Source organism: Myotis nattereri, assembly GCF_964212035.1.
Source record: "Myotis nattereri genome assembly, chromosome: 18".
NCBI classification, from domain to species: domain Eukaryota; kingdom Metazoa; phylum Chordata; class Mammalia; order Chiroptera; family Vespertilionidae; genus Myotis; species Myotis nattereri.
Genome location: NC_138093.1, coordinates 41,888,383 through 41,902,136, shown reverse-complemented (window position 1 = coordinate 41,902,136; position 13,754 = coordinate 41,888,383). Strand labels below are relative to the sequence as shown.

Sequence of the window (13,754 nt, the reverse complement as noted above, 5' to 3'; positions counted from 1 at the left end):
CGCTGGGCCCACGGGCCAGCTGACTCAGGTGTGTCTCATAAACTATTAAATTGCCAAAAGACAGCCAACGGCATCATTCATGAACATCCGATTCTTCCCAAGCTTCCTGAGTCCCCCCAGACGAGTGTCTCATCAGAAGACACATGCTCTGTACAAGCAAAGTCAGGGAGGAGCGGCCGGCCACATGCAGGCCCAGGGCAGAGCGCGCCCTTTGTCAGGTGTGTTCGCCTCGTGCTGCAGCTCTGGCTGCGAGAGCTCCGGCATCTTTCTAGAATGTAGTGAGACTGTCCAGAGGGGCTGGGGGTTGCTCTGAGCGGCGTCTGGGGAGCCGTGGGGAAGGAGAGCGACCCCTGTGGGAGGCGGGGTGACCTGCCCTGCGGTCGGGAAGCCGCATGCTTACCAGGAATCTACTGTCCGAGGCAGTCATACTTCTCGGCTGAGTCCTTTCCACCCCGAACGGCTTCCTTGTGAAGGAACAGCATTTCAAGCCTGTTTCATCTGGACATGGTGACTGAGCAGCCTCGCAGAGAAACCCCTGTGGGGACTTGGCAGGAGCGCTGTGCCCACAGGAGGGAGGCCGAGGTGCGTGAGCACCGGCTGTGTGTGTGTGGACACTGCCTCCTGCACCAGGTGACTGCCCCACAGAATTCCCTGGAAGGACCTGCTTCCCAAGCCTGGTCTCGAGACCTGTGCCCCCCTTCAGGCGGAAGGAGCTGCTGGGGTTACGGTGCCTGGCGTGGGCTCGTGCCGTCAGAAGCAGTCTCCTGGGCGTGAGGGGCCCCCCTTCCCGTGGGGGTGAAAGCAGTCGGGGCACCATCCCCAAGGTCAGGCTGTTCGTCCTCACCTCACCTTTGTCCTCCTGCCCACAGGGAACTTAGACTCTTAAGAGGGAACTAGAGTAACTGTGAGCAAAGCATAAGACTCTTGGACTGTTAGGAGCCCGACGTCTGAGCCGATGTGGGGTACGCACCCTGAGAGTTATGGGAATCCGAGGCCTCCCTCCCTTTCCCAGAACCCCCCAGAACAAGGACAGCTGCGCCCACCGCATCCACACCTGCATTGTTCACCAACTGGGAGTTGATTCTGAACTGTCACAAGTATTTAAAAATATATATTTGCCTTGACTTTAGAGAGGAAGAGAGAGAAACATCAATGATGAGAGAGAATCATTGTCGGCTGCCTCTTGTACCCCCTTACCCCCACTGGGGACCGAGCCCGCAACCTGGGCATGTGTCCTGACTGGGAATCTAACTGTGACCTCCTGGTTCATAGGTCCACGCTCACCCACGGAGCCACGCTGGCCGGGCTGCCACAAGTATTTTAAAGAAATATGGGTTCCTGGTTTAGTTCACTGGGATCCAAAGAGCTGGAAGGAAAAGCGCACGTTTAATTGAATGGCGCTTCCAGTCCGCATGTCAGTTCCCTGGCCTCCCTGCAGGCTGTGGGTGAGTGTGGACTCGGAGGAGAAATGCAACCTTTCCCCAAACATGGTGTCCCAACTAGAAACAACAGAGCGGGCAAGCTGCATGCTCCGGGGCCGACACGCTGACCCCTGTCTGACAGGTGGGTAATGGGCCCCGGGCAGGCCGGCCAGCACCACGCCCTGCAGTGAGCGGAGGCCGGGTTCCCGCCAGGACCCCCCGGCCCTCCACACCTCCCCCTGCTCCCCGCGTCCTTTCCCTGTTTATGGAGCCAGTTACACTGAGAGGTCTGTCCTTCAAATAAAGACAGAAGCCTTTGATTGGGGGAGTTAAGGGACTCTCAGCTCATCTCAGTGTGAGCCCTGGGTTTGTCTGATTCTGTGCCTGAGGGGGTCCTGGGCCGCCCTTCCAGTCTTGGGGCGGGGTGAGTGCATGGGTGCCAGCTCGGCAGGCCCCCGGGCAGAGGGCTGGCCCCTCCCTGCTGGGAGGCAGGTGTGGAGCGAAGTACACAGATTCCTGTAGAGAAGCCAGGGGTGGGGGGGCACTTGGTGAGGTGCTCTGTGCAGTCAGTAAGGGGACTTGAAGGGTGGGGACAGGCACTGGGACAACCCCCTCCCACACCCGCTCTGTCAAGTGCTCCCACTGGGACGGCAAACGTCCCCACGCAGATGAGCACGGCCTCTGTCCCTCTGGGTCTTTGGCGTGTTTGCATTTGCGTAACTGCAGCCAGCAAACTGCAGAAGGAGCGCTGGTCAAGGGCTGGGCTATCAGCCTAATAGTAACAAGTCCAATAACAGCAGAAGCACAGGGGCCCCGTTCGGATCCTGGTTCAAACACTCCGAATGCAAAGACCAGGGCGGGTGTTTGGATGCTGGCGGGATCGTTACTGATATTAAAGAATTGTTAACGTTTAAGAATGGTCATGGCTTTTAATGTCTCCTCATGTTTCATGAAGAGCTGGTATGGCTTTTACAAACAGATGCCTGCCAAAGGGATTATGGATGACATGGTAAACACACTGTCCTCTCTTACAAATTCACCTGTTATTTAAAAAAGATGAGGTTATGATGAGGAAGCAGAAAAAGAAATAAGTCTTATCATTATTTCATTTATTTCCTTCAGCACCTCTCCCAACAAGATACCCCCCTCACTTACAGGGAAATGAAGCTGGGGGAGGTGGGGTGACTTCAGGCTCACCCCGCGAGGAAGGCACAGGCAGCGTCCCCACCCCATGTCCCTCCTCGGCCTCACCGCTGCCGGTGGCCTTACGGCAGCGGACGGACTGGCCACAGCCCTCCTTGCTCTGGGTTTCTCCAACATCCCACACTGCCCTCTCCGGAGTCACCCTCTGGGGCCGCCAAACGCGAGCTGTGGCCCCGCTGTCCACCGCCGGGCACTCGGCCGGGCAGTGCAGCCGCCATCTGAGCCGAGGGGGACTGCAAAGGCAGGAAGACAGGTCTCCGGTCCCTGTTACCCGTGAGGGGCCCTGACGGGACTAATTAAAGTTGAGGTCCTTTGCCTTCTGGACAGCAGGACAGACAGAAGCCATCAGCATGGCCTCAGAGGCACCAGCCACCTAGTGTCATCTCTCCCCTGACAGTGCGCAGTGCTCGCTAAGGAAAAGCAAAGCAGGGGGCCTTCCCGGGCGGCCAGGCCTGGGCTCTGGGATCTCAGGTTCTGAGTGGGGATCTGGGATTCAGCCCAGCCCAGACCACAGGCCCCGCCCGGACCACAAGCCTAGAAGAAAGGTGAGGACACAGGGGCTGCATGTCAGGGGCTACGTGTCAGGGGCCACATGACTGGGGCTGCGTGACAGGGGCCGCGTGTCAGGGGCCGCGTGACAGGGGCCGAGTGACAGGGGCCGCGTGACAGGGGCCGAGTGACAGGGGCCGCATGACAGGGGCCGAGTGACAGGGGCCGCGTGTCAGGGGCCGAGTGACAGGGGCCGCGTGTCAGGGGCCGCGTGACAGGGGCCGAGTGACAGGGGCCGCGTGTCAGGGGCCGCGTGACAGGGGCCGCGTGACAGGGGCCGCGTGACAGGGGCCGAGTGACAGGGGCCGCGTGTCCAGGGCTGGTGAGAAACAACAGTACAGTTTGCTGATGTCCGCCAACAGCTGCAGGCCTGCCATCCTGGATTATTCAGTGCCTACTGCGTGCCAGGCACAGGCTGGCTTCTGGGTAATTTCATTTTTTAGGCAATAAAACTCTTTCCCCTGAGCACCTCTCTTGACTCTTGAGCTGTGCCTGCGGTCTGGGCCGACAGGCGCCCGGGAGGGACCGGCGATGGGGAAGCCGGCGACCCCCGGGGGCTGGGGAGAGAGATGGATTGTGCAAAGATGCTGAGCAGCACCCCACGCTGGGCAGCCCCCGCCCCCCGTCTGCACACGGCTGCCTTGCTGGATTCGCCCCCTCTTTCGGGCCGGACCTGGCTGACTGCCCGGCCTGTTCAGGGCCATGGTGAGCCTTAGACAGGCATCACCCCCTGCAGCTCGGGCAGCTTTCTCCCTGAACCGAAAGCTCCCGAGCCCCATGAGGTCCCCCTGCCCCCCGCTTTCTTAGCACTGGGAGCCTTTACTCCTTCACAGGGATCCTGACACAGAGGGCGGAGTTCTTCCTTTTCTCCCAAACTGGCCGACATGTCCTTGCAGGGCCTTCTGCCCTCATAGCTAAGGCAGGTGTGAAGGTTTGAGGATGGAAACAAAGGTTTTCTCAGTGACCGCCTCCCATTTCATTAACACTAGATTGCCCAAGGAAGTCATTTTGACTGCTTTTTAATTTCAATTAGAAAAACAATTATGTATATAAGGACACAATGTCTTAGAATTTTGTGACTTTTTTTACAACATATGAATGCGTTTATTAATAACTGTAGTTACCTCCCCCTCCTTCATTTCCGGTATATATATATGTGTTATACCTATATTGCCCAAAAGCAGTCATTTTGACTGCTTGGGGGAAATTATGACTCTTATTATTGAATTGAGTAAATTTCTTATATGACCAGGTCGCCTCTGTATTGAAATAACAGTTTTCATTTGTTTTTCTATTACCGTCACATGATAACATACAAGTACATGATAAATTGTCGATATTTGATAAGTTGCAGTTGCTCAATTAGCTAAACTAGTACTTGTTATTCAAATCTTTATGCAGTGATACTTGTTCTAATAAGTTGTTTATTGTATTTCTTTTGCGCCCTAAATTCATGAAAGAAATGTCGAATAGAAGTGAGTTATTGGAAAAGCTAAGGAACATAAGTGAAGAGTGCTCCGATATTATTCTTTCACAATGCAGTCATTTTGACTGCTTTTGGGCAATATAGGGATATACTAAGTTTCAGTCTTTCTAGTGTTAAGCAGCCCACCACGCTCTGCACATGACAAAGTGGCACTGAAATATCTGCACTGTCCTACGGCAAGGCTCCCCCGGCTGCTGCCCGCCTCACACTCACTGCTCCCGAAAGGGTGACGAAACCCAGCTGGACTTTGCCACTCTCTCGGGCCTGCGCTTCAGGTGACCCCGGGTCTGTCCGCATGACCTTTCCTTGGCCCCAGTTCATGGCCACAGCCTTTAACTCAGCTCAGCTGCCTGCAGGACTCGCTCGTGCTGCAGGGAAAGCGGTGTGTCCAGCCCCACAGCCCAGGAGCCTTGGCGCCTCTGCGGCTTAGCAACCTGGAAAGAAGGTTCCGTAAGGAGTGGTCCTGCTGACAGGCCCTTCTCCAGTCCAGACCGTCCACGTTAGACCGATGACGTCAGTGAAGAGGGGAAGCGAACGTTTAGGGAAACGAGGGAGCAGCGTCACCTGCCCCTTTACTGTGCGCAGCTCCTGACTCTCCCTGTGTCACCGCACGCGACACAGCAGAGGCCCGTGTGCACCGGGGACCAAAGCACCCACACCAGCAGCCTCTGCGGTGCCACCTGCACAGGTGGAGGGGGCGGCCCTCCGTCGGCATCCCGGGGACATCCTCTGTCCGAAGCTGTGTCTTTGCTATCCTTCACCGCCCTGTCGGCTGAGACTGAACCTGGCACGGGACTTGTCCACAGGCGTGGACAAAGGCAACCATAGGCACCCGCCGCTGCATGTTATGGGTACGTTCTGGGGAACACTCTCATCTTTTCCCCAAGAGCAGTGTTCACTTTAGAAATTAAATTTCTTCAGAGAAATTCAAGAGACTCTGGAAATAAAATGAATGTTCAAAAGAAGACTAAATCCGAAGCTGAAAGTCGCTGGGAAAGCGAGGCTTCAGCTCGCCCAACTCCGTCCACCCCCAGCACACGTCCCAGTGCGCCGCAGGGAGCAGCTAGGGGCGGCCCTGGTGGCTCACATGCTTGGACTCTTTAAATATTTACAAATATGTGAGTTCAATGTTGACTTTAAATAGGCAATAGTCTCAGAAATCTAAATGTGTAAAGAAAGAATCACTTCCATAAATACGCCAGGGCTGACTGGGGGTTGGCGCTTCTCCACGCGCCGGGACAGGAGAGTCCCGCAGGCTACAGCCTCCCCCCCCCCCCCCCCCCCCCCCGTCCATCAGCATCGGAGTCCCTGCGGCCACAGCCAAGACGGCAGCACCAGGTGGTTCTTGACCATTTTTCGTTAATCAACTCTTTCCTGCTCCAAAACTTTTAGAGAGAACTTATTTAGGAAAATGTCCCTTTAATCACATCTCTTGCCAGTCACTGGGTGTTTCTCACTTTACTTAAATGAAGTTAGAATTGCCCGACCAGCGTGGCTCACTGGTTGAGTGTCAACCTATGAACCAGGGGGTCACGGTCAATTCCCCATCAGGGCACATACCTGGGTTGCGGGCTTGATCCCCAGTGGGGGACAAGCAGGAAACAGCTAGTCTGTGATTCTCTCTCATCTTTGATGTTTCTATCTCTCCCTCTCCCTTCCTCTCTGACATCAATACAAATATTTTAAAAAAATAAGTGAAGCGAGAATTGGAAAGGACGTTAGTGAACAAGTGACGAAGCTTTCCTTTGTTGCATTAGGAAACAGAATCCTGGGAGAGAGAATACTGGCCGTGGGTGCAGATTCAGATCGTGACCAAACTGAGTCCATCAGTCTGCTCCTCACCAGCGCTTTCCACTGTGACGAATGACGAGGTAATCGGGTTTTGTAAGCGAATTCTATTTCCAAGGCAATGGAGAACTCCCAGTTGAACGCTTCATGGAGCATGCCATTAAAAGCAGGCGGTTTTGTAATGCACATATGCTGTCCTGATTTGGCGCATGTGGATTTTAAATGCCTGTAAGCACGGAGCCTCACCGTGTTCCCTTCGAGGGAAGGAATGAAAGGTGGGAGCAGGGGGTGTGGGGTGTGGGGCGGGGAGGCGGAGAGCGGAGCCAGGAGAGGCAGGTTGGTTGGGAGGCATTAATTCAAATGTGGCTTTCCCGTTAGGATACTCGGTCTCGAGTTCTCTCCAGGAGTGCCGTGTGCTACAGGCTCACCACCTCCATGTTTCCCAGCCCCACTCAGGCAGCATTGCGATAGGAATGGTGACTGCATTTACAATGGTACCAGATGCTGAAAAAGACATTCAAGGAATAGGACAGTGGTGTCAGAGCCTACCACACGCCAGAGAATCAAAAGGGTCCGGAGGCCTGTGCCAAAGGCGCTTCTCTCGCCTCCGCAGGTCCTGCGTGAGCGTTAGTCATGTCCTGGACTTAGAGCGGACTGTGCACTAAGAGGGACAAGAAGCGGTACTGAATGTTGAGTGAATCAGACGTGAAGGTGAGCGGGTCAGTGCGGGAAGTGTTCCGTCCGCACGCCCCGGGGAGCGCGGTGCATGCTGACAAGAACGTCAAAGCGACATCAGTGCTATGGCCAACTGCCTGCAGGCAGCTGCCGGTGACAGACCAAACGCCAGGCGGGCTCCACGGCCCACACAACGCCCAGCACACCGATGTCCCAACCACTCCAGAGCCGACCGCGCCCCAAACAATACGGGGCGCTCTAGCCACTACAGGAAAGTACAGAAGGATTTCAAACATCAAGTGGACTCTAGGCATCTGTTTAAAGTTGTGACAGGCAGGTTGCAATTCTCAGATTTGCAAAAATAGAAAAGGAACTAACGAGGCATCATCTCATATTCAGGGAACTTGGGCGTCCCCCTCACCTGCCCGTGTTCTCCTGTACCCGCCTCTCTAGAGAAAGGGACAGGCAGGGCACCGACAGCAGCCAGCACTGACACCTGGCCAGCACCACCCCTGCTTACAACCTATCTACCATGGCATGAATCTACTGTTGCATGAATCTCTTTAATAATAATCTGTGCTTCTGACAACAGCGAGTAAGAGCGGGTTTCATTCCAGTCCCAGTGTCGTTGTGGACAAGTCCCTTTGCTACAATGCTTCTCTTTAAACAGCATCTGGAGGTTATTTCTAGGGTAAAAGCCATCAAAAAGAAGGCTTGAGCTGAGAGACAAGAAGTCCTGGCGGCCCCCTGGACTGCTGGGCCTTCCTAGCCAGCGCCTAGGGGCGACTCGGGGCGCACAGGGATCACCTGGTTCCCTTCAAAAAAAGGAGGCTGGCCCACCTTACTCAGACCCACTCCTGGAGAAACGCCCTCCTTGTCTGCATCGGCCAGGATAGTGGGTTAAATTTTCCAACAAGTCAGACAGGTGCTCTGACTGCTGCGCCCAGACACGTAGGATCCCCCAGAAAACTGTCCAGCTTAAGGGAGCCAGGGGGGCTCACAGGCATCTCCATCTGCCAAGAAGAATGGCAGCCGATAAATGACCTCCATGGCCAGCGCCTTCTGTCCGCAGCCCTGCTGCTTCCTTCTACAGTGAGTGCGAAGGCCTGGGCCACGCAAGCCCCTGCCCCCCGCCCCTCAACCAGGCGAACGCGGATGGTCACTGGGCGCAGGCGGTGTTGCCTTTCCACAGTCACCAACCCTCACACCCAGACCAGGCAGGCAGCTTGGCTCCCTTTCACCTAGAGGGAAACTGAGACGCCGAGAGGAAGGGAGCTGCCGATTCACTCCGAGGGGATGGGGGAGCCAGGCTTGGAGCCAGGCAGTGCGGTGTGAGTCGTGCTGGACCCTGAACGCACAGCCTTGCCTGCGCGCGCGGCAGATGCTCCAGGGCACAGGGTCCCCCGTGTCCCTGTCCTGGCTCCGCTCACAGCGGAGACAGCTGTCCCTGCAACCAAGCACCTTCCACCTGCTCCCCCCAGGGCTCTGGGTGCCTCCCCAGCAGACGCCCTATCTCCCAGTCCACCTGCTCCCCCAGGGCTCTGGGTGCCTCCCCAGCAGACGCCCTATCTCCGCGCTTGAGCCGAGCCAGCGCTCACCTTTCCAGGCAGGAGTGGGGCAGGGCGGCCAGTCCTTTGCACATGTTGCCGGCGGGCTCTTCGCTGTGAGCACAGTCTCAGCAGATGCGTCTCCGAAGGAACTTCACTTCGGGAGTGTCTGGGCCGGCTCCCCCTGGACCCTAAGGGGGCCCTGGCGCCGGCGGGGCCGGTGGCCAATCCAGAGCCCGCAGGGGCGGGGCGGGGCGGGGGGGGCGGGGCCAGGCGGCCTGCAGACCCAGGGCTGGGATCCGCAGCAGCGTCCCCTGTTCCACCGGGTCTGGAGCCCCCGCAGCTGCAGGCTCGGCATGAAGCGGTGAGGAAGCGCCTCAGGTCCGTCCAGGTTGAGCCCTGGCAGGATTTCGAGGGCCCGGTGGACACAGACCCCACGATCCAGGGGATGAAGGATGAAAACGTGGACTAAGGCAGCAACACCTGTATGCCTCCCTGCTATTTCCTTATAGTACCTGCTAACCCAGCGGTTCTCAGCCTGTGGGTCGCAACCCCTTTGGGGGTCGAACGACCCTTCCACAGGGGTTGCCTGAGACCATCGGAAAACATATATAATCACATATTGTTCTTGTGATTAATCACTATGCTTTAATTATGTCCAATTTGTAACAATGAAATTGGGGGACACCACAACATGAGGAACTGTATTAAAGGGTCGTGCATTAGGAAGGTTGAGAACCACCCATGACTAAGAGATCTGGGGGTTTGTCTTTGTAGTTTCCTTTGGATAAGTGTAATTTTTAAAGGAAGACTTTTCACTGTGAACCTGCATTGAATTGCGTTACAGTTGAGATAACGTGGTCTGGAAATTTTAAGTTCTGTTGAAATAAATTTTTTGTGTTTTTGGTAAATATCCCTTATGTGCGTGGACATGTATGTCTTTCTGTTGGGGCAGGCATGGCCCTGCACATTTATAGCTACGGTAACTATTTCATTCGAGTCCCCACACCTTTTCTGTGTATCAGTTACTGATGGAAATTCTTTAATATTCCCAATGTGAGATGGTTTTTCAAGTTCTAGTCACTGGGACAGTATTTGCTTTGTACATTTTGAAGCTTTATTGTTAGGTCCCTACAAGGCCATGATCTTTGTACCTTTTAACTGAGTAGGCTTTCTAAGAATCTGTATCTAATACCTATGATTGTCTCTTTCAATGAATTTTGCTCTCAAATCTATTTTGTCTGATATGAATATTTCTACCTAACTTGTTTTGATTAGTAGTGACCTATGTTAGTAATTTCTGGGGTTTTTTTTTTTATTAAAAAAACATATCTCCATGTTTCAAATCCAATAGTCTATGTCCCTTCATAATTGGTAAGTGTAATTCCTTTTCCATTTGTTGATCAGGCATGTGGTTATACTCTGCGTGAACATTTTTTATCCTTTTTCTAAACATGGAGTTTTATTCCTTTCTTTTAGGCTTGACTCATTTGATGGTTACGCATCCTATTATTTTAATGGCTATCCATACATTTTCATATGCTTATTAAATTCATTTTAAGTCTAAACTTCACTTAGTAACTCTCTCCTGGCCCCTGATAAAACAAAAGCCTGGGCTCCCACTCTACCTCCTCTTCCTGCTGCTAAAGAAAACCGCCCACTCAACAGTAACTCACTGTTTCCTTTCTCACTGTCTCGGGGCTGGTCCGCTGAGCTCGTCCTCGCCTCTCTGGGGTGAACCTCTGGCACTCTCTGTCTCCCACTGTACTGTCCCCGTTTATTTCCCTCTTGTTTTAGTGTTTCTGTCTGAGAGGACCTGTGGGTGTGGACTTCACAAATCATTGTATTTCTAAAAAAACCACTCTGCTGGTTGCAGAGTCTTAGTTGCAGAATTCAGTGCCTGTTCGCTGAGCAGTGTGATTTACCGCTTTCTCGCATCTGTGATTTGCTAACTGTCCTGTGGGCCGTGGCTGCTGGAGATGGGGTCTCTCTGGGACCCATTGGGGTTTCCTCCAATGAGTAGAAAGGGCCTCGTGTGTCTTGGTTTCTAACCCTGCCAGGGTCTTTCTTCGGCGAGATTTCTGGACGAGGCTTCATTTCTCAGGTCTCTGTTCTCTCTCAGAGCTTCCAGTGGGCAAGGCTGAGTCACTTTCTGAACCATTTCCTGCCTTCACTTGATGTTTTGCATATCTTTAAACTTCCGAGTGACATTCAAAAGGGTTTTCTCAATGTTATCAGCCAGGTCACTAATTCTGAATTCAGCTGTGGCAATTCTACCCTTTACTCTTACCGTGAGGTGTTTACTTTCTTAAAATTTAGAGAGCTGTAAATTTAATTTCTTAGATTTCTACTGGACCTATTTGAATAACTATCCTTGTCCCAGTTTTATGAAGATAACGTGCTGTTTTATTGCCTTAACTTTTTTTTGCATTTGATACATTATCGTCCCCCAATTACATATGACATTCACTATTATTCTGTGTTGGCTTCAGGTGTACAGCATACTGCTAGGCAATCATACGCCTTACGCAGTGCCCCCTGATATTTCCAGCACCCGCCTGGCACCATACATAGTCACTGCGATATTTTTATTATATTCCCCGTGCGGTACCTGATGTCCCTGTGCTGTTCTGTCACTGCCAATCTGTACTTCTCAATCCCTTCACCCTTTCTCCTAGCCCCCCTCCCTGCCCCCCGGCGACTATCAGTCTGTTCTCTGTATTTATGAGTCTTTTTATCTTTTGTTTGTTCATTTATTTTGCTTTTTAGATTCCACATATAAGTGAAATCATAGGGCATTTGTCTTGCCCTGCTGACTTATTTACTTAGCATAATGCCCTCTAGGTCCACCCATGCTGTTACAAATGGTAAGATTTCATTCCTTTTTAGGCCAAGGCATGTTCCGCTGGAGACATGCACCATTTCTTTATCCAGCTCCTGCTGATGGGCACTTGGGGTGCTTCCATGGCTTGGCTAGTGTTAACAATGCTGCAATGAACATATGGGTGCGAGTATCTTTTTGAATTTGTGCTTTGGGTTTCTTTGCATACATACCCCAGGAGTGGAATCGCGGTGCCTTACATTGTTAAAAACACGTACCTGTATTTTAAGGGATGTCGCTAGCCTTCCAGGAGGGCAGTGTGGCCCCGTGGTTATGAGCACAGACCAGAGACAGAAAGGGCCTCCTTCGAGCAATAGCTCTGCCACGAACTCTGAGCGGAGTCCGTAAAGCCTCGCAGCTCAGTGCCTTTTGCAAAGTGGAGCTTAAGGGGATGACGACCATGACATGTTTGTGCCCGGACTGTGCAGGAACTCACTGCAGACTCACTATCAGAATTCCCTCCTTTGTCTCTTTAAACTTTGTCTTCCGTGACCCGGAGGTGTCCATGGCCTTCCATTCCGTCTGGGATTTTACCTTTTTTGGAATTGCCTCCTGTGGCAGAGCTTTCTCCCAGGTGTCCTGCCCCGGGTTCCGGACTCTGCCCCAGGTTTGTGCTGTGTCATGGCCAGAACCTGGGGGGCAGGGGAGGGCCCAGCTAACGCACCGGGGATCCTGAGCCGAGGCCGAGGCAGTGGAGGAAGAGGAGGGCCTTTGGGGGCTTATTCCAGCTCGCTGACCAAGAGGATGACGTGAAGATGACGGTTTTTGCGACGTGCGGGTGCGAACTCCAATTGTAAGGAATTTGCTGGTGAGGGAAGTAGAGGACGTTAAGCAATATGTGAGGACCAGTCTTTCGGGAAGTTTGGGGCGACTGGAGGAGAGCAGTGATACGCTGACTTGAGCCGTGGCGCCCCTGAGAATTCTTTTAAAAACATGAGCGAGAGGTGCGTGTGTCTGCGGGGTGGGGAGGGGCAGGCTGACGTCTGAAAGGAGGCCGCCCACCTGAGGCCCGTGGAAGGCCAGGACGGGCTGCGGCTCTAGGGAAGCTGGGGAGGGGAGCAGAGGGGCGAGGGCGCTGTCCCAGCTGAGGCGATGCAGGCGTGGACGCTGTGGGACTCTCACGCGCTCCCCGTGTGGTTCAGGAAGAATGGAGCTGGAGGCCCCACGTTTTGTTACATTGTTACTTGTTCTGAAGGATGGACTTCCCCTTAGGGATGGCCTCCTGCGTCCAGACGCCACCACGTGCAGGACCAGGTGACCCAGGGCCGTTCCCAGAGCCTCTCGCCCCGTGAGAGGCCGGCGGAGCTGGGTCCAGACTCCACCCTTGCTGCTTCTACAAGGAGCCCCGTCTCTGATGGGGACAGAGTGTCAGCAGAGGCATGAGGTCCGGGGCGACTCCCAGGCCGCGTTCCTCCTCTTCCGGCCGGTGCTGCGGGAGGCGCGCCCCGGAGAGCATGCCCGGCGAGTTCTGCCGGAGGAACCGTCTGTGAGTCCCTGTCCTCGCTGCGCACACCGTCCGCCTGGCACGGGAGGGACTTTACAAACAGCTTCTCTCGGTCTTTCTGAGCCAAATGCTTGGACCTCATTCCCTCCGGGGGAGTGAGCAGCCTCGGGGGCGGGGCAGGTCTCCGACCCCTGCCGGTCTCAGTGGTTTGGCTCCCACCTGACCAGGGGCGGGGTGCCCTCCTCCCCGCCGTGCCTAACCGTGGGTTCCGGTGATCGCAGCCATTTGTGCCTTCAACCCACATGTGGACGGTCAAGGACAGTTTAGCTTAAGCTTGTGGAGGCTCCACAGGGGGGCCTGGCCGGGGCTTGTGTAAGGTGTGACTTCCCATGAAACGTGGGAATCGGGCCCCCAAAGCCCCCAGCAGGTGCCTGGGCCCTGAGGGAACAGTGGTCCTGGGAACCACACCCCCTCCCCTGCCTCTGAGAGACCCTCGGAGCGCCCCACCTCCCACCAGGCCTCATGCTGCACCTCGGGCCTGGGCTGACCCCTCACCTCCCTCCGCATCACCTCCCCCTGCGGGCACTGGCCTGGCTCTGGCTCCGCAGGGCAGCTTGCTCTCCCCACCGCTCTCCCCACCTTCCTTGCCTCCCACCACCTCCCAGACCCCCAGGCGGAAATGCTCTTCACTGAGAGGCGCTTTCTCTATGTTGGTTGTTCCTCCTGTCACATCCCCGGAGCAGGAGGTGCTGGGTTTCCC

At 54.5% G+C, this 13,754-nt stretch overlaps 1 protein-coding gene across 2 annotated transcripts in view; it reads right to left on the bottom strand.

Annotated features, from left to right (window-relative positions):
- Positions 1–8,840, bottom strand: part of RGS5 (regulator of G protein signaling 5) — a 36,213-nt gene extending 27,373 nt beyond the window's left edge. Inside the window, exon 1 of one of the 2 annotated variants that reach the window (XM_081112197.1) lies at positions 8,721–8,840. In XM_081112197.1, coding sequence (XP_080968323.1) covers positions 8,721–8,764 — 44 coding nt within the window. In that variant the 5' untranslated portion in view covers positions 8,765–8,840. The remainder of the gene's footprint in view (positions 1–8,720) is intronic. The other variant, XM_081112198.1, reaches the window with a different exon arrangement.
- Between the last annotated feature and the right edge of the window lie 4,914 nt (positions 8,841–13,754).